The 26,255-nt window shown below is 39.5% G+C and overlaps 1 protein-coding gene across 2 annotated transcripts in view; it reads right to left on the bottom strand.

The window, feature by feature from the left end:
* Window positions 1-26,255, bottom strand: part of LOC100664503 (contactin-associated protein-like 3) — a 361,706-nt gene that overhangs the window by 315,192 nt on the left and 20,259 nt on the right. The window contains exon 2 of one of the 2 annotated variants that reach the window (XM_064291046.1): window positions 5,748-5,858. In XM_064291046.1, coding sequence (XP_064147116.1) covers window positions 5,748-5,858 — 111 coding nt within the window. Of the gene's footprint in view, window positions 1-5,747; window positions 6,412-26,255 lie in introns of those variants that run through there. The other variant, XM_064291044.1, reaches the window with a different exon arrangement.

Raw genomic sequence — 26,255 nt, 5'->3', positions numbered from 1 at the left:
TCCTGCTGAAGGAGATGAACTTGGCACAACCATTTCATAATGACTGCTTATCAGATTCTGAGTTATTCATTTTCTAAATTAAATGTGTTGGAAATAAATCAAACTTGTTGCTGTCGTTAGGTGCTGTCGAGTCGGTTCTCACTCATAGCAACCCTATGCACAACAGAACGAAACACTGCCTGGTCCTGCGCAATCCTCACAATCGTTGTTATGCCTGAGCTCATTGTTGCAGCCACTGTGTCAATGCACCTCATTAAGGGTCTTCCTCTTTTCTGCTGACCCTCTATTCCGCCAAGCATGATGTCCTTCTCCGGGGACTGATCCCTCCTGACAACATGTCCAAAGTATGTAAGACTCAGTCTCACCATCCTTGCCTCTAAGGAGCATTCTGGCTGCACTTCTTCCAAGACAGATTTGTTCATTCTTTTGGCAGTCCATGGTATAGTCAATATTCTTCGCCAACACCACAATTCAAAGCCGTCAACTCTTCTTCAGTCTTCCTTATTCATTGTCCAGCTTTCACATGCATATGATGCAATTGAAAATAGCATGCCTTGGGTCAGGCGCACTGTAGTCTTCAGGGTGACATCTTTGCTCTTCAACACTTTGAAGAGGTCCTTTGCAGCAGATTTGCCCAATGCAATGCGTCTTTTGATTTCTTGACTGCTGCTTTCACGGCTGTTGGTTGTGGATCCAAGTAAAATGAAATCCTTGACAACTTCAATCTTTTCTCCATTTATCATGATGTTGCTCATTAGTCCAGTTGTGAGGATTTTTGTTTTCTTTATGTTGAGGTGCAGTCCATACTGAAGGCTGTGGTCTTTGATCTTCATTAGTAAGTGCTTCAGGTCCTCTTCACTTTCAGCAAGCAAGGTTGTGTCATCTACATAACGCAGGTTGTTAATGAGTCTTCCTCCAATCCTGATGCCCCGTTCTTCTTCATATAGTCCAGCTTCTGGTATTATTTGCTCAGTGTACAGATCAAATAGGTATGGTGAAAGAATACAACACTGACGCACACCTTTCCTGACTTTAACCAATCAGTATCCCCTTGTGCTGTCCAAACAACTGCCTCTTGATCTATGTAAAGGTTCCTCATGAGCACAATTAAGTGTTCTGGAATTTCCATTCTTCACAGTGTTATCCATAGTTTGTTATGATCCACACAGTCGAATGCCTTTGGATAGTCAATACAACACAGGTAAACAGCCTTCTGGTATTCTCTGCTTTCAGCCAGGATCCATCTGACATCAGCAATGATATCCCCGGTTCCACGTCCTCTTCTGAAACCAGCATGAATTTCTGGCAGTTCCCTGTCCATATACTGCTGCAGCCATTTTTGAATGATCTTCAGCAGAATTTTGCTTGCGTGTGATATTAATGATATTGGTCTATGATTTCCACATTTGGTTGGATCACCTTTTTGGGAATAGGCATAAATATGGATCTCTTCCAGTCAGTTGGCCAGGAAGCTGTCTTCCATATTTCTTGGCATAGATGAGTGAGCACCACCAGTTGTGCATCTGTTTGTTGAAACATCTCAATTGATATTCCATCAACTCCTGGAGCCTTGTTTTTCACCAATGCCTTCAGAGAAGCTTGGACTTCTTCCTTCAGTACCATCAGTTCCTGATCATATGGCACCTCTTGAAATGGTTGAATATCAACTAATTTTTTTTGGTATAATGACTCTGTGTATTCCTTCCATCTTCTTTTGATGCTTCCTGCGTCATTTAATATTTTCCCCATGGAATCCTTCACTATTGCAACTTGAGGCTTGAATTTTTTCTTCAGTTCTTTCAGCTTGAGAAACACCGAGCGTTTTCTTCCCTTTTGGTTTTCCATCTCCAGCTCTTTGCACCTGTCATTATAATACTTTACTTTGTCTTCTCAAGAGGCCCTTTGAAATCTTCTGTTCATTTCTTTTACTTCATCAATTCTTCCTTTTGCTTTTGCTGCTCGATGCTCAAGAGCAAGTTTCAGAGTCTCCTCTGACATCCACCTTAATCTTTTCTTTGTTTCCTGTCTTTTCAGTGACCTTTTGCTTTCTTCATGGACGATGTCCTTGATGTCATTCCACAACTTGTCTGGTCTGCGGTCACTACTGTTCAATGCGTCAAATCTATTCTTGAGATGGTCCCTAAATTCAGGTGGGATATACTCGAGGTCATATTTTGGCTCTCGTGGACTTGTTCTGATTTTCTTCAGTTTCAGCTTGAACTTGCATATGAGCAATTGATGGTCTGTTCCACAGTCGGCCCCGGGCCTTGTTCTGACTGATGATATTGAGTTTTCCATCATCTCTTTCCACAGATGTAGTCAATCTGATTTCTGTGTGTTCCATCTGGCGAGGTCCATCTGTATACCATGTGTATAGTCACCGTTTATGTTGGTGAAAGAAGGGATTTGCAATGAGAAGTCGTTGGTCTTACAAAATTCTATCATTCAATCTCCAGCATTGTTTCTACCACCAAGGCCATATTTTCCAACTACTGATCCTTCTTCGTTTCCAACTTTCGCATTCCAATTGCCAGTAATTATCAATGCATCTTGACTGCATGTTCAATCAATTTCAGACTGCACCAGCTGATAAAAATCTTCTGTTTCTTCATCTTTGGCCCTAGTGGTGGTTTGTAAATTTGAATAGTAGTGGTATTAACTGGTCTTCCTTGTAGGCGTATGGATATTACCCTATCACTGACAGCCTTGTACTTCAGGATAGATCTTGAAATGTTCTTTTTGACGATGAATGCAGCACCATTCCTCTTCGAGCTCTCATTCCCAGCATAGTAGACTATATGATTGTCCAATTCAAAATGGCCAATACCAGTCCATTTCAGCTCACTAATGCCTAGGATGTCGATGTTTATGCATTCTATTTCATTTTTGACAATTTCCAATTTTCCTAGATTTATACTTTGTACATTCCAGGTTCCAATTATTAATGGATGTTTGCAGCTGTTTCTTCTCATTTTGAGTCATGCCGCATCAGCAAACAAAGGTCTCGAAAGCTTGACTCATCCACGTCATTAAGGTCGACTCTCCTTTGAGGAGGCAGCTCTTCCCCAGTCATCTTTTGAGTGCCTTCCAACCTGGGGTGCTTCACCTTCCAGCACTATATCAGACAATGTTTCGCTGCTATTCATAAGGTTTTCACTGACTAATGCTTTTCAGAAGTAGACTGCCAGGTCCTTCTTCCTAGTCTGTCTTAGCCTGGAAGCTCAGCTGAAATCTGTGCTCCATGGGTGACCCTGCTGGTATCTGAATACTGGTGGCATAGCTTCCAGCATCACAGCAACACACAAGCCCCCACAGTATGACAAACTGACAGACAAGAGGGGGAAATCAATCTTATACTTAGGGATTTCTCCTTCCAGTGCTTATAAACTTTCCAGAGCCTCACTACTGAGAGGAGTGGAGGCCAATTTAAAAAAATCATTAGAAGATTCCAGCCATGCAAGTCAGAAACACAATATATAAACCCACTAATTAAATACAGCACCTATTTAGTTTTTACACTATTTTGGCAATCACTAGACAGTTGAGATGCTAAGCTAGTCTTAAAGTGACTCCCAAACCAAAAATGATTAATTTGATAATTTAATTATTAGCTGAAATCCAGTTTCAATGACAGTATATATTTGCTGGGATGCTAGAAATGAACACGAACGATGGTTTCAGAGTGACTGTCAGGCCACAAAGTGTATCTTCATGGAAAGAACTTGTAGGTGGGCAAGTAATGGATGGGTTCTTCCACCTCAGGCTCACTGCATTTCCATGCTGGTGCTATGACATCTCTCCCAATCTATTTGATCACTTACTAGGTACCTACATTTGATTTTTAACTGACACAGTAAAATTCAAGTTATACTTAAACTCTGATTTTGGAAATACTATATACAGGAGGAAAAGCCACTCAATTTCATAGTAAAATCTCCAGTATTTACAGCAATATATTTACAGGGGATACAATTAATTTTAAATTATAACTTCTGAATTACTTAGTCTTTCATAGAAAAATTAATCTGTTCACTGAAAAGGGGAGTAAAACACTTGTTTTTAAGTATATTAACCTGCTTAACCCACTGAACTATCCCTTGCAAGATAGAAAAAGCACTTTGAACTCATTAATACACATCCAAAAAGGAAATCACTAGCTCCCTTCCAACTGGTAGGATGAGAATCCTTGTTTTTAACAGTGGCCTTGCCCTGGTCTCCTCCCACGTCCTGGGCCAGTAGTCATGTTCACATCACTACCCATGGTATTTTCACATCACAGAGGTGCTATGTGGTAGCATGTCTAAGTTTCTGCCCATGGTCATGACACTGGTTCATTTATTTCTTAGTTTAGTTATTCGTGGTAAGCTCACTTGACTAATCACCCTTCTATGACCTGTTCTTACACTAATAAAAGATGATAAATACTGATAATAATCTACTTTGTCGTTAGGTGCCACGGAGTCAGTTCCGATTCATAGTGACACTATGTACAACAGAACAAAACACTGTCCAGTCCTGCATCACCCTCACAATAGTTGCTGTTTCAGTCCACTGTTGCAGCCACTGTGTCAGTCCATCTCGTTGAGGATCTTCTTTTTTGTTCACCTCTACCAAGCATGATGTCCTTCTCCAGGTACTGGTCCCCCCTGAAAACCTGAGACAGTCTCACCATCCTTGCTTCTAAGGAGCATTCTGGCTGTACTTCTTCCAAGACACATCTGTTCATTCTTCTGGCAGTCCATGGTATATTCAATATTCTTTGCCAACACCATAATTCAAAGGAAACAACTCTTCTTCAGTCTTCCGTATTCATTGTCCAACTTTCTCACGCATATGAGGCAATTGAAAACGCTATGGCTTGAATCAGCTGCACCTTAGTCCTTAAAGTGACATCTTTGCTATTTGCAACTTCAAAGAGGTCTCTTGCAACAATTTTTTCCAGTGCAATACGTCTTTTGATTCCTTGACTGTGGCTTCCATGGGTGTTGATTGTGGACCCAAGTAAAATGAAATCCTCAACAACTTCCATCTTGTCTCCATTTATTATGATGTTGCTTATTGGTCCAGTTGTGAGGATTTTTGTTTTCTTTATGTTGAGGTGTAATCCATACTAAAGGCTGTGGTCTTTGTTCTTCATCAGTAAGTGCTTCAAGTCCTCTTTGCTTTCAGCAAGCAAGGTTGTGTCATCTGCATATCATCGGTTGTTAGTAAGTCTTCCACCAATCCTGATGTCACATTCTTCTTCATATAGTCCTGCTTCTCAAATTATTTGTTCAACACACATATTGAATAAGTGTGGTAAAAGGATGCAGCCCTGATGCACACCTTTCCTGATTTTAAACCACTCAGTATCCCTTGTTCTTTTGGAATTACTGCTTCTTGGCCTATGTACAGATTTTACATGAGCACAATAAAGTGTTCTGGAATTCCCATTCTTCTATAGATAATAATCTATAGCCTCCAATAATTCTCCTCTGCTTTGGAATCCTGTACGAGGATTTCCAGAAAATCAGTAGAAAGGGAAAATATCAAAACCACATAAAAACAGGTAATTGATAATAAATAGAAAGCCAGCAAATGAAAATACAATGAACCCGTGTTCCTCAGTATCATTAGAATGCAATTTAACTAATTTTTTAACTATAGGGCTTAAACTAATACAAATGAAATTAATACTTATGGAATGTAAATAATTCTCTCTGAACGAGAATCACACTGGATTAACAAGAAGACAACAGCAAACTCACCATCTCTTCGATTAAGCCTGGCAAACCCAGGCCCATGGCTGCTTGACAACTCTGAAGAGCTGCTGAAGGATTCCCAGGGCAATGAAGATGCCAGCGGATCATCACAATCACCTGCCAGGAGAAAAAGAACACATTCCTGTTACACACCAATTAAAGTGTTCCTTTCTTCCGTCTTTTCTTTAGAAAAAGTAATTTACTCAATGACTTCTTTCTTCCCTTCCTTCCTTCCATCCTTCCCTCTGTCCTTCCTTCAATCCTTCCTTTCCTCCTTACCTCTGTACTTCCTTCTATCCTTCCTTCCATCCTTGCCTCTTTACTTCCTTCAATCCTTCCCTTCCTCCTTGCCTCTTTACTTCCTTCAATCCTTCCCTTCCTCCTTGCCTCTGTACTTCCTTCTATTCTTCCTTCCATCCTTGCCTCTGTCCTTCCTTCTATCCTTCCTTTCCTCCTTACCTCTGTACTTCCTTCTATCCTTCCTTCAATTCTTGCCTCTGTACTTCCTTCTATCCTTCCTTCCATCCTTGCCTCTGTACTTCCATCTTTCCTTTCCTCTTTGCCTCTGTACGTCCTTCTATCCTTCCTTTCCTCCTTGCTTCTTTCCTTCTTTCCTTTTTAATTAATCGGCTAAGAAAATACACCTACTCCTCACTTATTGACCATCTTATTATCCTACCTTTCACATTTACAATAGTAAAAAAATCTGCAATCTGACTCTTTTGCACCTTAACAATGTACATCTGACAGTAACGAATGCTGAGGTGCAGGGCAAGAATAAAGCTGGCTGTGATGGTTAAGGTTATGTGTCAACTTGGCTGGGCCATGATTTTTAGTGATTTGGCAATTATGTAATGATGCAATTTGGGAGTTATGTAATGATGTGATCATCTTTCATTTTGTGATCTGATGTGGTCATTCTCCTTTTTCTCATGACTCCAATTTTTGCATAATGACCTGGTCTTTGGAACATAATCATGTTGATAAGTGAGGCATGGGTGTACTAGAACTTGTAGCAAACAAACATCAGTCTTAATCAGGTGTACTAGCAAATGTTTAACCACAGGTCTCCCAGAGGAAAAAAAAAAAGAAGCCTTGATTTGTAGCATTTATCATTTTCCATGGTGCAAATACTCCTACCATGGCCAATTTCAAACTATCAGCATGGTGTCACTGAACTAGAGTTTGAAAGAGATACACAGTATCAGACCTTTACATAGCATTTAAACCATGCAGAAACAATATGCGTAAGTAACCTCAAAGCCAACAAAACGGTTGCTATCAAGTTGATCCAACTCATAGTGACCCTAGAAGACAGAGTACAACTGCCCCATAGGGTTACCAAGAGTGGCTGGTGGATTCAAACTGCCAACCTTTGGTCAACAGCCATAGCTCTTAACTACTGGGCCACCAGGGCTCCAAATAACCTCAAGAGTATAGATAATTGTCATATGTTTTAAAATAAGTAGTAAGTGATGAGTTTTGAGAATTTATTACCTTTGTTTTTAAATATAATTTACTTAATTATAAAAATATGTATGACTCAATTTTTAATAATGTCTGTGTATTAACAATTGCCTTGCAAAATTCATAAAATGTTAATGATCGGCTCTTGTGAACTGGTAAAAACTGACCACAGTACACTACTGCTCAAGGGGAAATACTGAAAGCATTTCCTACAATCAAAAAGAAGACAAAGGCATCACTGCTTCCATCCAATTCTGCAATGACAGTTCTAATCAGTGCACAGAAGATTAAAAAAAAAAAAGTACAAGAATTAGAAAAGAAGAAAAAGCTACTGTCATCATTCCAGGATACTATGACTGCATAGGTAGAAAATCCAAAAATAACTATCTATTCACTCAATATACAAAGATTGATTGCATTTCAAAAGCCTAACCAGAGTTAGAAAATAAATAAAGGGAAAATCAAATAGTAACAAAGCATGTAAAGTACCTACGAATGAATCTCACAAAATGCTGCAAGATATTTATGATGATCATTATATAAAATTTTATTGAAAAGCATTAAAAAAAAAACAATATAAATGAAGACAAATCCATATTTGTAAATAGAACATTTACGATATCAGTTTTCCCTAAACTGACATAAAGATTCATTAGTCCAACAGAGTTTTCTAACAGATTTCCATTCAACTTGAAAAAGTGAACCATAGTTCAGAGGTTCTTAATATGGGGTCCAGATATATTTTAGGGGTCTGTGAATACAAGCAGTTATTATTTTCACTAATCTCTAACTGAAATTATGAAAATATCTCACACTATGCTAATTTTTTAACAGTAACATGTGGAAGAGGACCGGTATAGAGTACTTGTGAGGTACCTTATGGGGGGGGGTGGAGGATATGGCCAACAAACAAACGCAGAAGGTGCTCATTATTTGTGATAATATACAGTCTATCTTTGCCAGATCAAAGTCAGAAAGAGAATATTATTCCAAGTTCTTGGCTTATTTATTTATCTCACACATGCAGAGCATTTATGCCCAGCCATCAGCAGAGTCCAAAGTTAAATACTTTTGTTTTTACATATAGAATGAATTATTTCCTTTATGTACAGTGACACATTTAACAGACAGACCTGGAGCCAGAGTTGCTTAAGAGTTTCTTTCATAGTAAATTGTCTTTGGTTTCTTTCATAGTAAATCAGATGGTAACACATATCTAAAACAACAATTTGCCTTTAACTTTGGGGCTGGGGTATAGCAAATCAACACCCATTACTTGAACATTTTTTTTAAGTAGGTTGCTTCTAAAACAATCATTGCTCCTATAATTAAAATAACACCTCAAGTTCTCTTGAGTGGAGTTAGATTCACAGTGTTTCCTTTTTTAGATCACAGAAATTGTGAAATGCTTAACCTATTTCTGAAAAACATTTCAACTATAATATAGCTTGTTCCAAAAGCTGCAATCTAAAAGGCGCAGGTTTAGCTGATACATCCTTGCTGACAGGAGTTTCTAGATGGGGCGAACGGGTAAGCTCTATCAGAAGAAAGGCTTGTCTGTCGATCTACTTCAAAAAGATCACGGTCATTGAAAATCCAGCGGTGCACAGTTCTACTCTGACACAAATGGTCTTTATCAACAAACTCTGAAATCACCTAAAACAAATAAAGGCTATGGTTTAAATACTTTTACTTAAGAAGCACATTCAGAAACCCTGGTGGCATAGTGGTTAAGAGTTATGGCTGCTAACCAAAAAGGTCTGCAGTTCAAATCCACCAGGCGCTCCTTGGGAACTCTATGGGGCAGTTCTACTCTGTCCTTATAGGGTCGCTATGACTTGGAATCAACTCAATGGCAGTGGGTTTGGTTTGGTTTTTAAGGAGGACATAAAAATTTAATCTTTCAGTTTTATTTTGTTTGTTCGTTTAGTTATATGTCCAAATGCCTAGCTTTGAAACTTAGTTCTTTTCCTGGGTGGCAACTGAAAAAAATCAATCTATTAAGTTATTCCATCATTGTTTTAAAAACTGTGTGACTCTATGGGCCCAACCTCACACCCCAAAATGAAATTAAGGCTCTGGAATGAGAATCGTTCCAGCTGTTCTCAATGATTGTTCTGCCTGCATACTCTAAAAGGATTCAGGCCTGTTTAAAAGGCAGATTTTAATTATCCCAATTATTATTCACACATGGCTACTGAAAACTTATATTCAGCAAAAGGAACAGATTCTAAACAATGGGGGTAGTTTTAAATCTACAGCTTGTGACACTGATGAACTGTTGTGGTTCCCCTACAGGATCAGCATGTTTTCCTGAAGAACCACTATTTACCTTTATTTCCTCAGCTTCCATCACAGTGCCTGGCGCGTGGTAGACACTTGATAAATGTTTATTGAATTTATTTGACCACAAGCTGGAGAGTCGCCTGTACGATTTTCTAAAATCTCCATAACTAAGTTATATTTCAACCCTGACGTACCCTGAGCTTAAACCACTTAAACAACCCCATTCATCATAACAGGAAAAAAAATGAAAAGTACATAGTCTTAATTTTCCAGGCCAGGCATAAGGTACATATTTGATAGTGGGAAGCCAAAAAGGCAGAAAGAGAGAAAAGAGATTCTCGATAGTAAGAAAAGATCACCATGAAGCATTCATTTCAGAAGATATCCTTGCTCCTGCTTCCCCAAGGCATGTCAGAAAAATTCAACAATCTACCACACTCATACGTTTTTCACAAATTCAAAATTGTGAACTCACAGTTGAGAATTTGCAAATTGAAAGAAGATAACGTTTTGGCATTGGAAGAAGGCAACATCTCTAGATTTGTCGAGACTGTCCAATTCCGTGGAATAAAAATCAGAGGAGAAATAGGTGCAGCAGTAGTTCTTCAGACACTTCTACCCAACAAAGCCTTTCTCATACATGAAATGATGTAGCATCCCAGGACGAATCCCATGGCTGCTGAGGTGACTCTGACTCGTGGCGACTCCATAGGTGTCAGGGTAGAACTGTGCTGCACAGGCTACTTAGTGGCTCATTTTCAGAAGTCGATCGCCAGTCTTTCTCCCAAGGTGCCCATGGGTGGACTCGAACCTCTGTTTGGTTAACAGCCAAGCACGATAATCGTTTGTATTGCTGCATCCCAATATAAGAATCAGAATTAAACAGAGATGATCTGGCTAAAAGAGTCCCTGGAAAGCGCAAATCGTTAAGCTCCCAACTACTAACCACAAGGTTGGCAGTTCAAACCCACCCAGAGGCACCTTGAAAGAAAGCCTGGAGATCTGTTTCCAAAAGGTCACAGCCTTAAAAACCCTATGCAGCAGTTCTACTCTGCTCACATGGGTGCCATGATTTGGACTCAACTTAAAAGCAACTCGTTTGGTATTGTTCTGACTAAAGGGAGGCTGGTGGTCCTATAGTTTCCCTTGCCTGGCTTCTCCCAGGACTGTCCAACCACAGTCTAGGGGCCCTTTAGAACCCTGGTGGCAAAGTGGTTAAGAGCGTGGTTGCTAACCAAAAGGTTGGCAGTTCAAATCCACCAGCAACTCCTTGGAAACCCTACAGGGCAGTTCTACTTTGTCCTACAGGGTCGCTATGAGTCAGAATCAACTCGATAGCAACAAGTTTGGTTTGTTTTTGGTTTGGGGATCCTTTAGATACAGCACTAGTCACCAAACTTGAATCTGAACAAAAAGCTTAGGCTACACGAGACAGAACATCTTAGACAGAACATATCAGTAATTTGAACATTTTCTCTGTGAAGAATTTAAAGCAACTGAAATAAAATAATTAATATATTCCAAAGTTAAAGACTCACTGCTTTAGAAAAGAACAAGTAAACGGAATATTATTTCAAAAACATGTCTTTCGTATTTCAAATAATCAACAAGCTCCCAAAAGTTTGTCTGAGACTGGTTATTAAAAAAATCTGTCTACATGCTTTGTTTTATAATTTAGATGCACTTTGTCTTCCTTCCTCCATTCCTTCCTCCTCCCTTCTTTCTTCTTTCTTTTCTTCCTCCCTCCCTTTCTTCCTCTTTTCTCTGACAGATTATACAAGGCACCAACCAGATGCTGTCATGTCAACTCCAACTCATGGCGACCAAATGTTTGTTAGAGTAGAACTATGCTCCATAGGGTTTTTAATGGCTGAGTTTTCTGAAGTAGATTGCCATGTCTTCTTCCAAGGCTTCCCTGGATGGACTCGAACTGCTGAGTGCATTAGCCATTTGCACACCTAGGACACAGTTGCCTGAATAAAGTCAGCAGATTCCTGGGGAACTGGCTCCCTGACACTGAGAAGCGGAGCCAGGATTGACTTGGGCAGGCTATTTTCTCTCATGAGGCATTTGGCTGACCTACATGCAGCATCTTTGAGGTTACTCTCTCTTCTCCAGAAGGAAAAGTGGTTTTGGGGCTTCAGTGTGCTTTTATGTCAGTTGCTGGCAAGGGGATTTGTAAATGACTCCTCCGTAAAATACAATTTTTCCATTTTATGGAGGGAAAGGAGCAGGAATCTATTTTCCAAACACAAAGAATAGTAATTTCCTTGAAGTGTTCAAGGAATATATAATAAACGTATACAGGGAAAAGAAGATTTTTACTGAATATGATAGCGGCTGGATTCAGATGTGCGGTGTAATAAATTGCTTTTATAAGACCTTTCTCATGATGTCTCATAACTCCCACCAAAGCGATTATGTAGGACCACGCAAAAAAGGTCTATGGAACCCTAACAAGGGATTGGTCAGTTCTGCCATCCTGCTAGGCTTAAAGTGGGCCATACGAAAGCTGGGAGGAGAGGATATCACAACCACCAAGGAAAAAAAGCCTGGAGCGGAGCACAGCCTTTGCACCTGGAATTCCTGCACTGAGAAACTCCTGGAACCAGGAGACCGAGAGAGAGACGTAACACCGAAGATGGCAAGAAGCAGTGGCAGAGAAACGGCGGCAGCAGAGGCAGCAGAGCCGGAGACTGGCAGGAGGCCAGGAGGAGATGTCACTGTGGGCTTCCCAGCCCACGGAGAGAGAAAGATGAGTGCCTCTGGACAGGAGGCTTGCTGGCAGAGTTGGGTGCCTCTGGGCACTTGGTGGAACTAGGTTTGTTGACCCACAGAGCTAGGGGTGAGCACCTTCAGGCTGAGACTGGCAGAGTGGGGTGCCTCCTGGGTGCTTCTGAACCTAAATTCTAACTTGTTATTTCCCTAATAAACTCCATAATCATCAGTATTGTCTGTGAGTTCTGTGTGGCCATTGCAATGAAATTATCGAACTCAGCAGAGAAGTAGAGAGCACCATGGGAGGGACCGCTGGTGTCAGAATTGATAAAGATGATGGAAAGAGGAGGCATGTCTGACCTCCGTCTCACAGGAATCAGCACTGGGCTGTTGATCTTGATTCTCCTTCCTCCATGTGAAGTTAGAGGAGGTCAGATGCCACTCCCTGTCATTTTTAGAAGATGATACTGAAAGTTTTAATACAACTTACTATAAATACTTTCTGGTAATTCACTGTGGCTCTATTGTACTATTACAGTGTTGTTTAACACAATGTTGATGTAAAAATTATCTAAATTTCCATAGTTAGAGTGTGTTGAAAACTTGGGTCTCTGCCAAAGAAATTTTCATAAAACAATCATCTCATTTAAATGCTCCCATTTATTCAAAAGCAGTTATTCTTGTTACAACAGTAGAAAATCCAGTGATTTTTAAGATATATATATATAAAATATTTTTATATATATAAAATATACATCCTGAAATACATGTGTGTATGTGTGTGTATAGGGGCCCTGGTGGCAGAGTAGTTAAGAGGTCAGCTAGTTACTAACTAAAATGTTGGCAGTTCGAATCCACCAGCCGCTCCCTGGAAACCTTATGGGGCAGTTCTACTCTGTCCTATAGGGTTGCTACGAGCCGGAATCAACCTGATGGCAACAGGTTTGGTTTTTTGGTGTGGTGTATGTATATATACATGGCATTGTGTCCCCCTAAAAAGTGTGTCAACTTGGCTAGGCCATGATTCCCAGCATTGTATTGTTGTCCACCATTTTGTGATCTGATTTGATTATCCTATATGTTATATAATCCAGTGGTTAAGAGCTTGGCTGTTAACCAAAAGGTTGGCAGTTCAAATTCACCAGCCACTCCCTGGAAACCCTATGGGGCAGTTCTACTGCGTTCTGTAGGGTCACTATGAGTGTGAATCGATTCAATAGCAAAAGGTTTGGTATTTTGTTTGTTTGTTTCTAGAATATTAATGAGGCAGGATTAGAGGCAGTTATGTTAATGAGGCAGGACTCAGTTTACAGGATTAAGTTGTACATTGAGTCAATCTCTTTTGAGATACAAAAGAGAGAAGCGAGCAGAGAGGTAGGGGACCTCCTACCACCAAGAATGAAGAACCAGGAGGGGAATATGTCCTTTGGACCTGGGGTCCCTGTGCTGAGGAGCTCCTAGACCAGGGAAAGATTGATGACAAGGGCCTTCCTCCAGAGCTGACAGAGAAAGAAAGCAGTCCCTTGGAGCTGACACCCTCAATTAGGACTTCTAGCCTCCTAAACTACGAGAGAATAAATTTCTCTTCGTTAAAGCCATTCACTTCTGGTATTTCTGTTACAGCAGCACTAGATGACTAAGACAGTGTTATTTTCATGGGGTGCAACTAAACATTTCTTTAATAAACTTATCTGAAAAGGTTCGGTTTTTTTTCTGTTCCTCTACTAACATTTCAAGCTATGTCGTTGTACAACACTCATGCCACTAAGAAGGTAAACTGTTTTAGTTCAGCAACAAGTAGAAACCAGAATTTCACAGAATATGTTGAATTATACAATGCATGGATATCGCCTTTCTTTTAAAAATCTGACTCCGTATGTGTACCAAATAAGATTTATTTAAGACTAAAACCAAACCAAACCCCTTTACTGTCAAGTCAATTCCAACTCGTAGTAACCCTACAGGACAGAGTAGAACTATCCCAGAGAGTTTCCAAGGAGCAGCTAGTGGATTCAAACTGCCGACCTTTTGCTTAGCAGCCAAGCTCTTAACCACTGCACCACCAGCGCTCCTTATTTCAGACTAAGAACTTAAAATCAGTTCATAAAATATACCAACTATACTAACCTCAACAGATCTCCAGGTTTTTACAGAAAAATGCATGGAAAAAGTCCTATATTTTATTCTATTTAAAATAATATGAGAAATAGCTACCTTTTAATCGTTCACATTAAAATGTTCACTTTAGTAATTCATCAGCAGTAGCAATTGTTAAGGAGTCTCTGCACAAATAGTTAAGTGTTCAACTACTAGCCAGAAGGCTGGTGGTTCAAACCCACTCAGAGGTGCCTCAGAAGACCGGCCTGGTGATCTGCTTCTGAGAGGCCACAGCCCTGAAAACCCTACGGAGCAGTTCTACCACGCACACGTGGGGCCGCCATGACTGGACTCCACAGCAATAACAATTGTTGAAACTTCACATGTGTACTAGTAACCGGGGGGAGGGGGTATGTTTTTCACTTGTTATTACAAAATGGAATGATGTTTATGAAACTGGTCCCTGGGTCATCACCACATGGATCTCTCCACATGAAGAACTCTTTTGGGTCAGTCATAAATTTCTAACACTGGGAGGAATACATACAATTTTTCCATCCGTAAATTTTCTCATTTTTCTTTTTTTTTTTTTTGTAGCAGTAATCACTTGGGAACTAGGCAATGATTTATTTTTCCCAAATGATGTTTCCTCTTTTTCACCTGAACATGAAGAAACCTGGGTTTGGGAACCAGTTTATCCAGCTGATGAAGCCTCACCTCTTTCTTTACATTGCGATAAGCGTTTCATTTCTGAACTGTTTCTCATTGTGGTGTGGGTGGGAGCACCATGACTTAAACAGCACCAACCACCAGCTGTGCCCTCTTCCTTCCGCCCAGTCATCACAGGAGTGTCCCACGTCAGTACCAGGTGCCACTGGGTTGGCTCTGACTCATGGCAATCCCACGTGTGTCGGGGTAGAACTGTCCCTCCTTAGAGTTTTCCACGGCTGATTTCTTGGAAGTTGATCACCAGTCCTTTCTCCTGAAGCACCTCTGGGCGGACTCAGGGACTCCAATCTCCCACACCAACAGCATACAAAGAAAATAGGTGAAATTATTCATACACTTAAATGGTCTCATTCACCCATTCTGAAGTATAAACACATCTTCCTTTTTTTATTCAATGAATGCTGAATGAATGAATGAATACAATCATATTAAAACATGATATTTTTCTAAAGAGGAAAATAATCGATCTGGTGATTTGGATAACAGTATGCAAAACCTCACATTATATTCACTATCTAATGATAATCCATCTATTTTTAATATTCAATCTCAATTTTTAAACAATAGCTAGAGCTAAATTTTACTGTCTCCTAAAGAACATTAACAAAATTTTACTCTCCCTCTTCACCCCATAATCTCTTTTCCCATTTTAGGTCCCTGGGTGCACAAACAGTTACTAAATAGCCTAAAGGTTGGCAGTTTGAACCCACCCAGCGTCACCATGGAAAAAAGTCCGGACGATCTGCTTCCATAAAGATTACAGCCAAGAAAACTCTATGGAGTAGTTCTATTTTGTAACACATGGGGTCACCGTGAGTCAGAATCAAATGGATTCCATGGTAACAGCCTTGTTTGTTTCTGCTTTTTTTTAATGTTGCTATGATGTGAGATTTTAGTTTCAGATTATTGATTTTTATAAATATTCACACTAATTTAATCCTGACTACATTTTACAATTTTTTTTTAATATTTTGTTGTTGAGAATATACACGGCAAAACATACACCAATTCAATAGTTTCCACGTGTACAATTCGGTGACACCGATTATACTGTACAACATTCTCACCCTCCTTTTCTGAGGTGTTCCTTCCCTTTAACACAGACTCACTGCCCCGCAAGGCTGCTGCTAATCTTTTGAGTTGCTGTTGTCAGGTTGATTCCATATAGATGAACCTTGAAAAAACGTAATGCTCAAGGCAGAGCTTTCTTAACTAGTTAAACTAAAATACTGTTTGGTTTTAAGACGGCTTCAGGAGATATTTTTGGTTTAAGGTTTAAAGATTATCTCAGGGCAATAGTTTCCGGGGGTTCATCCATAATTTTGTTTTGTTTACTACTGATTCTATTATTTTATTCCCTTCAATTATTTTCTCTGCTTTCTGGAGTACAGCCTCCAATTTTTTTTTTTTTTTTTTTCCATACAGAGTTTATAGATGTTGTTGTTGCTAGTTGTCATCAAGTCATCTCCAACTCATGGCAACCTTACGTATAACAGAGCGAAACGTTGCCCAGTCCTGCACCATCCTTGATTGTGGGCAGGTTTGAATCCATTGTTTTGGCTATCTCATTGAGAGGATTTCCTCACTTTTGCTGATGCCCGACTTTACCAAACATGATGCCCGTTTATAACAACTGGTCTTTCCTGATAACATGTCCAAAGTACGCAAGGTGAAGTGCTGCCGTCCTCACTTCTAAGGAGCGTGCTGGCTGTATGTCTTCTAAGATGGTTTGTTCAGTTTATAGATAGTGGTAGTATATATTACTGAGCACACGAAAGTGTCAATATGTCTTTATTGTGTTTTAAATAATAGTTTGGCTAACTGTACATTTCTAATTACAAAGTTATGCTCCTTCAGAACTTGCCATATATTCCTCCATTTCTTTTTTGCTTCTGGTACTGCTGCTTTGCTGATGTCAAACTAGCTCTCATTCCTATGGAACAAATCAGACTTATCATTACCTTTGGTGGCTTAAAATATGACCACAATTTTCTAGGTGTGCTTCTTTTGTTTGTTTTGTTTTCCATTTCTCTAGCTCACTACACGATGAGCCTTTATAACCTAAGTACGGTATTCTTTTTCAGATTTAGGAAATTTTCCTCTTTTTTTTATGTTACTTCTTTGAAATGTATTGAAACTGGCTTTACAGTCAAGTAAAACTGTAAATACTCCATAAGTAATTGAAAAGACTGCATAATGTTCTCCATTTGTCCATTATAATAATAACGAAGTTGGAAGTAATTTATTCAAACCTCTATGTACTTATCTCTTCATTTTACTTTTACACTATTTGTGCATTTTATCAACAGTGTTTTTCTGCCTTCTTTTCTGCTTTCTTTTGAATGATTGAAATCTTCCCTTCTGCCCAATTTCATGTTTTTCTTCTCTTGGTTTGGAATGTGTAAATCCTATTGCTATTCTTTTAGTGGCTGTCCTTGAAATTTCACCCTACATCTGCTTAACAACTTGAATAAAGCCTAAAATTAAACAAATTTTAACTCCCCCTACAAAATAATGCAAGGGCCTTCCAGTGCTTTAATTATTATCACCCTCGTTATATTTATTTTAAACCGTTCAGTATTTCAGATGTATCTTGTTCATTCTTTTAACTTCACCAACTGCACACAAGGATTATACATGCAGCTTCATTATTGTTTAAATATGTGATTAAATTTTCAGACCTGCCATTTGCTTAACTTTCCTTGTACGTAGACATAACAGCCCTCCGTAATCACTTCCTCGCTTGCTAAATTTATCCACTAACGTTTCTCTAGTGAAGATTGTTGATCATAAATGTGCTCAGATTTTATTTTTCTGCAAATGATTTCATCTCATTTTCATTCTTAAAAGGTAGTGTCAATAAATCTACAATTCTAAGTGGGTAACTATTCCCTCAGAATTTTTGAGACTTTACTAACTCTGCTTTTGATTATTTGTTTTTTGTTTTTCTTACCTCAGGTTGCTTTTAACACCTTCTCTTTGATTTGGTCTTCCTACAGTCCCATTATAAACTGTTGCAGGTGTACACTACTTTTTCTTCCTATTACTAGGTATTTAGGAAGCTCCCTCAACCTAACGATTGGTAAGGTTCTTCAATTCTGGGAAATTCCCATGAATTATATCTTTTATATTTTTATATATTTATATAAATTTATATCTTTATAGATTTTCTCTTCCTCCATTCTATTTCCTCCTTCCAGAACTCAAATCAGACACGTGAATCTTGTCACTCTCCTTACCTTGTCCCTAAGCCTCTTCTTCATATTTTCAACCATTGTCTCTCCACGGTGCGATCTGGTTATTTATTTTAGATCTGTCTTCTAATTTGCTAAATCTCTCTGTGTCTTCAGCATCCACAGACCTCTTCATTTCAATGATTCAATTTTTCATTTCCAGGTACTACTCTTTTTCAATTCTACTTGATCATTTTGATAGCCTCTTAGTCTTTCTTAACACTCATAATACCATCTTTTCTTTAGATATGTTGTTGTTGTTAGGTGCCATCGAGTCAGTTCCGAATGACAGCAACCCTGCACAACACTGCCCAGTCCTGCTCCATCCTCACAATCGTTGTTACGCTTGAGCCCATTGTGGCAACCACTGTGTCAAACCATCTTTTTGAGGGTCTTCCTCTTTTTTGCTGACCCTCTACTTTACCAAGCACAATGTCCTTTTCTAGGAACTGAGCCCTCCTAGTAACATACACAAAGTAGGCGAGTTGCAGTCTCACCATCCTTGCTTTCAAGGAGCATTCTGGTTATACTTCTTCCAAGACAGATTTCTTCATTCTTTTGAAAGTCCATAGTGTATTCAATATTCTTCACCAACACCACAGTTCAAAGGTAACAATTCTTCTTCAGTCTTCCTTATTCATCGTCCAGCTTTCCATGCATATGAGGTGACTGAAAACACCATGCCATGGGTCAGGAGCACCTTAGTCCTCAAGGTGACATCACTGCTTTTCAACACTTTAAAGAGGTCTTCTGCAGCAGATTTGCCCAATACAATGCATTTTTGATTCCTTAACTGCTGCTTCCGTGGGTGGTGACTGTGGATTCAAATAAAATAAAATCCTTGACAATTTCAATATTTTCTCCATTTATCATGATGGTGCTTATTGGTCCAGCTGTGAGGATTTCTGTTTTCTTTATGTTGAGATGTAATTCATACAGAAGGCTGTAGTCTTTGATCTTCATCAGTAAGTCCCTCAAGTCCTCTTCACTATCAGTAAGCAAGATTGTGTCATCTGCATAACCCAGGCTATTAATGAGTCTTCCTCCAATTCTGAGGCCATGTTCCTCTCCATACAGTACAGCTCCTCAGATTATTTGCTCAGCATACAGATTGAATAGGTATGCTGAAAGGATACAACCCTGGCGCACACCTTTCCTGACTTAATCCATGCATTATCCCCTTGTTCTGTTCGAACAACTGCTTCTTCATCTCTGTACTAGATCCTCATGAGCACAATTAAGTGTTCTGAAATTCCCATCCTTCGCAATGTTATCCATAATTTATTTTTGATCCACACAGTCGAATGCCTTTGCATAGTCAATAAAACACAGGTAAACATCTTTCTGGTATTCTCTGCTTTCCGCCAGGATCCATCTAATATCCCCCCTTCCACGTCCTCTTCTAAATCCAGCTTGAATTTCTGGCAGTTCCCTGTGCTGATGTACTGCAGCAGCTGCTTTTGAATGATCTTCAGTAAAATTTTACCTGCATGTGATATTAATGATATTGTTTCATAATTTCTACATTAGATTGGATCATTTTTCTAAACGTGGATCTCTTCCAGTCAGTTGACCAGGTAGCTGTTTTCCAAATTTCTTGGCATAGGTGAGTGAGCACTTCCAGTACTGCATCCGTTTGTTGAAATATCTCAATTGGTATTCCGTCAATTCCTGGAGCCTTCTTTTTCGCCAGTGTCTTCAGTGCAGCTTGGACTTCTTCCTTCAATAACATCAGTTCCTGATCATATGCTACGTCCTGAAATGGCTAAACATCAACCAATTCTATTTGGTACAGTGACTCTGTGTATTCCTTCTATCTTCTTTTAATGCTTCCTGTGTCATTTAATATTTTCCACATAGAATCCTTCACTATTGCAACTCAAGGCTTGAATTTTTCTTCAGGTCTTTCAGCTTGAGAAATGCCAGGTGTGTTACTCCCTTTTGGTTTTCTACCTCTAGGACTTTGCACATGTCATTATAATACTTTATTTTGTCTTCTCAAGCCACCCTTTGAAATATTCTGTTCAGCTCTTTTACTTCATCATTTCTTCCTTTCACTTTAGCTACTCAACACTCTTCTGACATCAGTTTTGGTATTTTCTTTCTTTCCTATCTTTTTAATGACCTCTTGCTTCTGCATGTATGATGTCCTTCCACAACTTTGGTCTTCGGTCCTTTGTGTTCAATGCATTGAATCTATTCTTGAGATGATCTCTAAATTCAGAAGGGATATACTCAAGGTCGTACTTTGGCTCTCATGGAGCTGTTCTACTTTTCTTCAGCTTCAACTTGAACTTGCATATGAGCAATTGATGGTCTGTGGCACAGTCGACCACTAGCCTTGTTCTGACTGATGATATTGAGCTTTTCCATCGTCTCTTTCCGCAGGTGTAGTCAGTTCGATTCCTGTGTATTCCATCTGGCGAGGTCCATGTGTATAGTCACCATTTATGTTGGTGAAAAAAGATATTTGCAATGAAAAAGTCATTGGTCTTGCAAAATTCAATCATGCGATCTTTGGCATTGTTTCTCTCATCAAGGTCATGTTTTCCAGCTACCAATCCTTCTTTTCTGTTTCCAACTTTCACATTCCAATCACCAGTAATTATCAATGCATCCTGGTCACATGTTTGATCAATTTCAGACTGCAGAAGTTAGTAAAAATTTTCGATTTATCTTTGGCCTTAGTAGTTGGTGTGTAAATTTGAATAGTCGTATTAACTGGTCTTCCTTGCAGGCGTATGGATATTATCCTATCACTGACAGCACTATCTTCAGGCTATCCTGAAATGTTCTTTTGACAATGAATGCAATGCCATTCCTCTTCAAGTTATCATTCCCAGCATAGTAGACCATATGACTGTCTGATTCAAAATGGCCAATACCAGTTCATTTCTGCACACTAATGCCTAGAACATTGATCTTCAAGGATTCTAAGTCATTTTTGACAATTTCTAATTTTCCTGGATTCATACTTTGTACATTCCAGGCTCCAATTATTAATGGATGTTTGCAGCTGTTTCTTCTCATTCTGAGTCCTGCCACATCAGCAAATTAAAGTCCAGAAAGCTTGACTCCATTCACATGATTAAAGTCAACACAACTTTGAGGAGGCAGCTCTTCCCCAGTCATCTCTTGAGTGCCTTCCAACCCGGGGGGCTCATCTTCTGGCACTATATCAGACAACGTTCCACTGCTATTCATGAGGTTTTCACTGGCTAATTCTTTTCAGAAGCAGTCCACCAGGTTGTTCTTCCTAGTCTGTCTTAGGCTGGAAGCTCAGCTGAAACCTGTCCACCCTGGGTGGCCCAGCTGATATGTGAATACTTGTGGTATAGCTTCCAGCATCACAGCAACATGCAAGTCCCCACAGTATGACAAACTGATACACACATCTCTAGATATCTAAAACATATTTTATACATATGTTCTAAATATTCTAAATCTAATTCCACGTCTACACTCACTTTGGTTCTAATTCCACAGTGTATCACCTCTGCCAATTCTGCCTCCTAGTGGTTTGCTTCCTCATGCATTCTGTGTTCTTATTTTCATTGTGTGCATGTGTTTCCAGGAAATAGATTTGAAATGCAGCCAACCTTACAGTATTAGTGTTTGGTTCTGTCAAGTGTCCCCTAACTCAACACTACTTAAAATATTCAGGCTGTGATTTGGGGGGCCACAAATGGAGTGTAAAACTTGCCAGGGGGAGCATACATACAGAGCCAAACCCAAGACCAGAAGTATCATCACGGATTACCTCTTCAGGACAGGCTTTTTTCTAGGCTCTCTAAGTATATTGCCATTCAAAGGTCCTAGCTATAAGGAGAGGTCTCTTCCTTTGGGTGCAGGCCCCCAATTTTGTATGCAGGGATGGTTCAACATTAGAAAATTAATCAACATAATCCACCACATAGAAAAAAGGCAGGAAAAGAACCACAGGAACATTTCAACTGATGCAGAAAACACATTCCACAAAGTCCAACAACTATTCCTGATAAAAACTCTCAATAAAATAGGTATAGAAGGGCATCTATACAAAATCAACAGTCAACATCATTATTAACTGAGAGAGGCTGAAAACATTCCCCTTGCGAACAGGAACAAGACAAGGATGCCTTTTATCATCACTCCTATTTAACACTGTGTTGTAAGTTCTAGCTAGAGCAATAAGTCAAGAAAAATGAATAAAAGGCATCCAAATTGGTAATGAAGAAATTAAACTGACCCTATTTGCAGATGATATGGTAGGATATGATATGATATGATAGGAAACCCAAAAGACTCCACGAGAAAGCTACTGGAATTAAATAGATTCAGCAGAGTAGTAGGATACAAGATAAACATATAAAAATCAACTGGATTCCTATACACCAATAAAGATAACAATGAAAAGTAAACCACAAAAGCAATACCATTTATAATAGCCCCTAGAAAAATGAAATGCTTAGGAATAAATCCAACCAGGGATGTAAAAGACCTATACAAAGAAAACTACAAAACACTACTGCAAGAAACCAAAAGAGATCTACATAAATGGAAAAACAATACCATGCTCTTGAATACATAGACTCAACACTGTGACAATGTCAATTCTACCCAAGCAATTTACAAATACAATGCAATCCCTACCCAAATACCAAAAATATATATTAAAGAGATGGAAAAACTAATCATTAACTTCATATGGAAAGGGAAGAAGCCTCGGATAAGTAAAGCACTATTGAAGAAGAAGAATAAAGTAGGAGGACTCCCATTACATAACCTTGGAACCGAGTATATAGCTATGTCAGTCAAAACAGCCTGGTGTTGGTACAAAAACAGACACATTGACTAATGGAACAGATTGAGAATCCAGATGGAAATCCACCCACCTACAGTCACCTGATCTTTGAAAAGGGGCCAAAGTCCATCAAATGGGGAAAAGAAAGTCTTTTTAACAAATGGTGCTGGCAAAATGGATGTCCATCTGCAAAAAAATAAAACAGGACCCATACCTCATACCATACACAAAAACTAATTCAAAATGGATCAAAGACTTAAATATAAAGCCCAAAACTCACAGAAGAAAAAATAGGATCAACACTAAAGGCCCTAATACATCACATTAACAGGATACAAACCATAACCAACAACAAACAAACTCCAGAAGATAAGCTAGATAACTGCGATCTTCTGAAAATTAAACACTAGGGCACATCAAAAGACTTCACCAAAAGAGTAAAAACAGAACTTAGAGACTGGGAAAAATTTTTTGGCTATTACAAATCAGACCAAGTTCTAATCTCTAACATCTACAGGAAAATCCAACACCTCTACAACAAAAAGACAAATAATCCAACTAAAACATGGGCAAGGGAAACGAACAGACACTTCACTGAAGAAGACATTAAAGCAGTCAACAGACACATGAGGAAATGCTCACAATCACTAGCCATCAGAGAAATGCAAATCAAAAGTACAGTGAGATACCATCGCACCCCAGCATTACTGGCACATTGGTCAGTGTACCAGTACCAGCAAATAACAAATATTGGAGAGGCTGCAGGGAGATCGGAACTCTTATGCACTGCTGGTGGGAATGCAAAATGGTACAAACATTTTGGAAAATGATATGGCACTTCCTTAGAAGGCCAGAAATAGAAGTACCATATGTGATTCAGCAATCCCACACCTAGGAATGTATCCTAGAGATTTAAGAGTCATCATGTTGTTGTTGTTGTTAGGTGCCATCAAGTCGGTTCCAATTCATAGTGACCCCAGGTACAACAGAACGAAACATTGCCCAGTCCTGCGCCATCCTCACAATCGTTGTTATGCCTGAGCTCATTGTTGCAGCCACTGTGTCAAACCACCTCGTTGAAGGTCTTCCTCTTTTCCGCTGACCCTGTACTCTGCCAAGTATGATGTCCTTCTCCAGGGACTGATCCCTCCTGACAGCATGTCCAAAGTATATAAGACAGCATGTCCAAAGTATATAAGGAGCATTCTGGCCGCACTTCTTCCAAGACAGATTTGTTCGTTCTTTTGGCAGTCCAGGGTGTATTCAATATTCTTCGCCAACACCACAATTCAAAGGCGTCAACTCTTCTTTGGTCTTCCTTATTCATTGTCCAGCTGTCACATGCATATGATGCAACTGAAAATACCATGGCTTGGGTCAGGCGCACCTTAGTCTTCAGGGTGACATCTTTGCTCTTCAACACTTTGAAGAGGTCCTTTGCAGCAGATTTGCCCAATGCAATACGTCTTCTGATTTCTTGACTGCTGCTTCCATGGCTGTTGATTGTGGATCCAAGTAAAATGAAATCCTTGACAACGTCAATCTTTTCTCCGTTTATCATGATGTTGCTCATTAGTACAGTTGTGAGGATTTTTGTTTTCTTTATGTTAAGGTGCAATGCATACTGAAGACTGTGGTCTTTGACCTTCATTAGTAAGTGCTTCAAATCCTATTTGCTTTCAGCAAGCAAGGTTGTGTCATCTGCATAACGCAGGTTGTTAATAAGTCTTCCTCCAATCCTGATGCCCCATTCTTCTGCATATAGTCCAGCTTCTCGGATTATTTGTTCAGCATACAGATTAAATAGGTATGGTGAAAGAATACAACCCTGACACACACCTTTCCTGACTTAAACCAATCAGTATCCCCTTGTTCTGTCCGAACAACTGCCTCTTGATCTATGTAAAGGTTCCTCATGAGCACAATTAAGTGTTCTGGAATTCCCATTCTTCGCAATGTCATCCATAGTTTGTTATGATCCACACAGTCGAATGCCTTTGCATAGTCAATAAAACACAGGTAAACATCCTTCTGGCTTTCAGCCAGGATCCATCTGACATCAGCAATGATATCCCTGGTTCCACGTCCTCTTCTGAAACTGGCCTGAATTTCTGGAAGTTCCCTGTTGATATACTGCTGCAGCTGTTGGAGGCATGGCGAAAAACAAGGCTCCAAGAATTAACAGAATATCAATTGAGATGTTTCAACAAACAGAGTCGTCATACCAATAGACATATGCACACCCATGTTCACTGCAGCATTGTTCACAATAGCAAAAACATGGAAACAACCTAGATGCCTATCAACAGATGAATGGATAAACAAACTATGGTACATACACACAATGGAGTTTTACACAATGAGAAAGAGCAATGATGAATCAGCGAAGCATCTCACAACATGGATGAATTTGCAGGGCATTATGCTGAGTGAAATAAGTCAATCACAAAAGGACAAATACTGTATGAGATTACTACTGTAAAAATTCATGAAAAGTTTACACACAAAAAGAAACAATTTTTGATGGTTAGAAGGGAGGGGAGGGATAAGGTAGAAAAAACACTAAATAGGCAATAGATAAGTGGTAACTTTGGTGAAGGATAAGACAGTACACAATGCCAGCACAACTTATACAAAGTAAGGTCATGGAACTCCATAAAAAAAAAAAAAAAAGGACTGAATTGCTGGGCTGAGGGCTGTGGAAACCATGGTCTCGAGAACAATTAGCTCAACTGGCATAACATAGTTTATAAAGAAAATGTCCCACATTCTACTTTGGTGAGTAGCATCTGGGGTCTTAAGAGCTTATTTGTGGTCATCTTAGAACCTCCACTGGTCTCTACCCCTTGGGAAGCAAGGAAGAATGAAGAAAACTAAACATACAAGGGGAAGATTAGTCCAAAGGATTAATGGACCACATCTACCACAGCCTCCACTAGACTGAGTCTAGTACAACGAGATGGTGCCTGGCTACTACCACTGACTGCTCTGACAGGGATCACAATAGAGGGTCCCGGACAGAGCTGGAGAGAAATGTAGAACAAAATTCTAACTCAAAAAGAAAGGCCAGACTTGCTGGCCTGACAGAGACTGGAGAAACCCTGAGAGAATGGCCCCTGGACACCCTTTTAGCTCAATAATGAAGTCACTCCCGAGGTTTACACTTCAGCCAAAGATCGGACAGGTCCATAAAACAAAATG

This window comes from Loxodonta africana, chromosome 9, assembly GCF_030014295.1.
Source record: "Loxodonta africana isolate mLoxAfr1 chromosome 9, mLoxAfr1.hap2, whole genome shotgun sequence".
In the NCBI taxonomy this organism is placed as follows: Eukaryota; Metazoa; Chordata; class Mammalia; order Proboscidea; family Elephantidae; genus Loxodonta; species Loxodonta africana.
The sequence above is the reverse complement of the archived record's forward strand: the minus strand, read 5'-3'. Positions and strand labels throughout refer to the sequence as shown.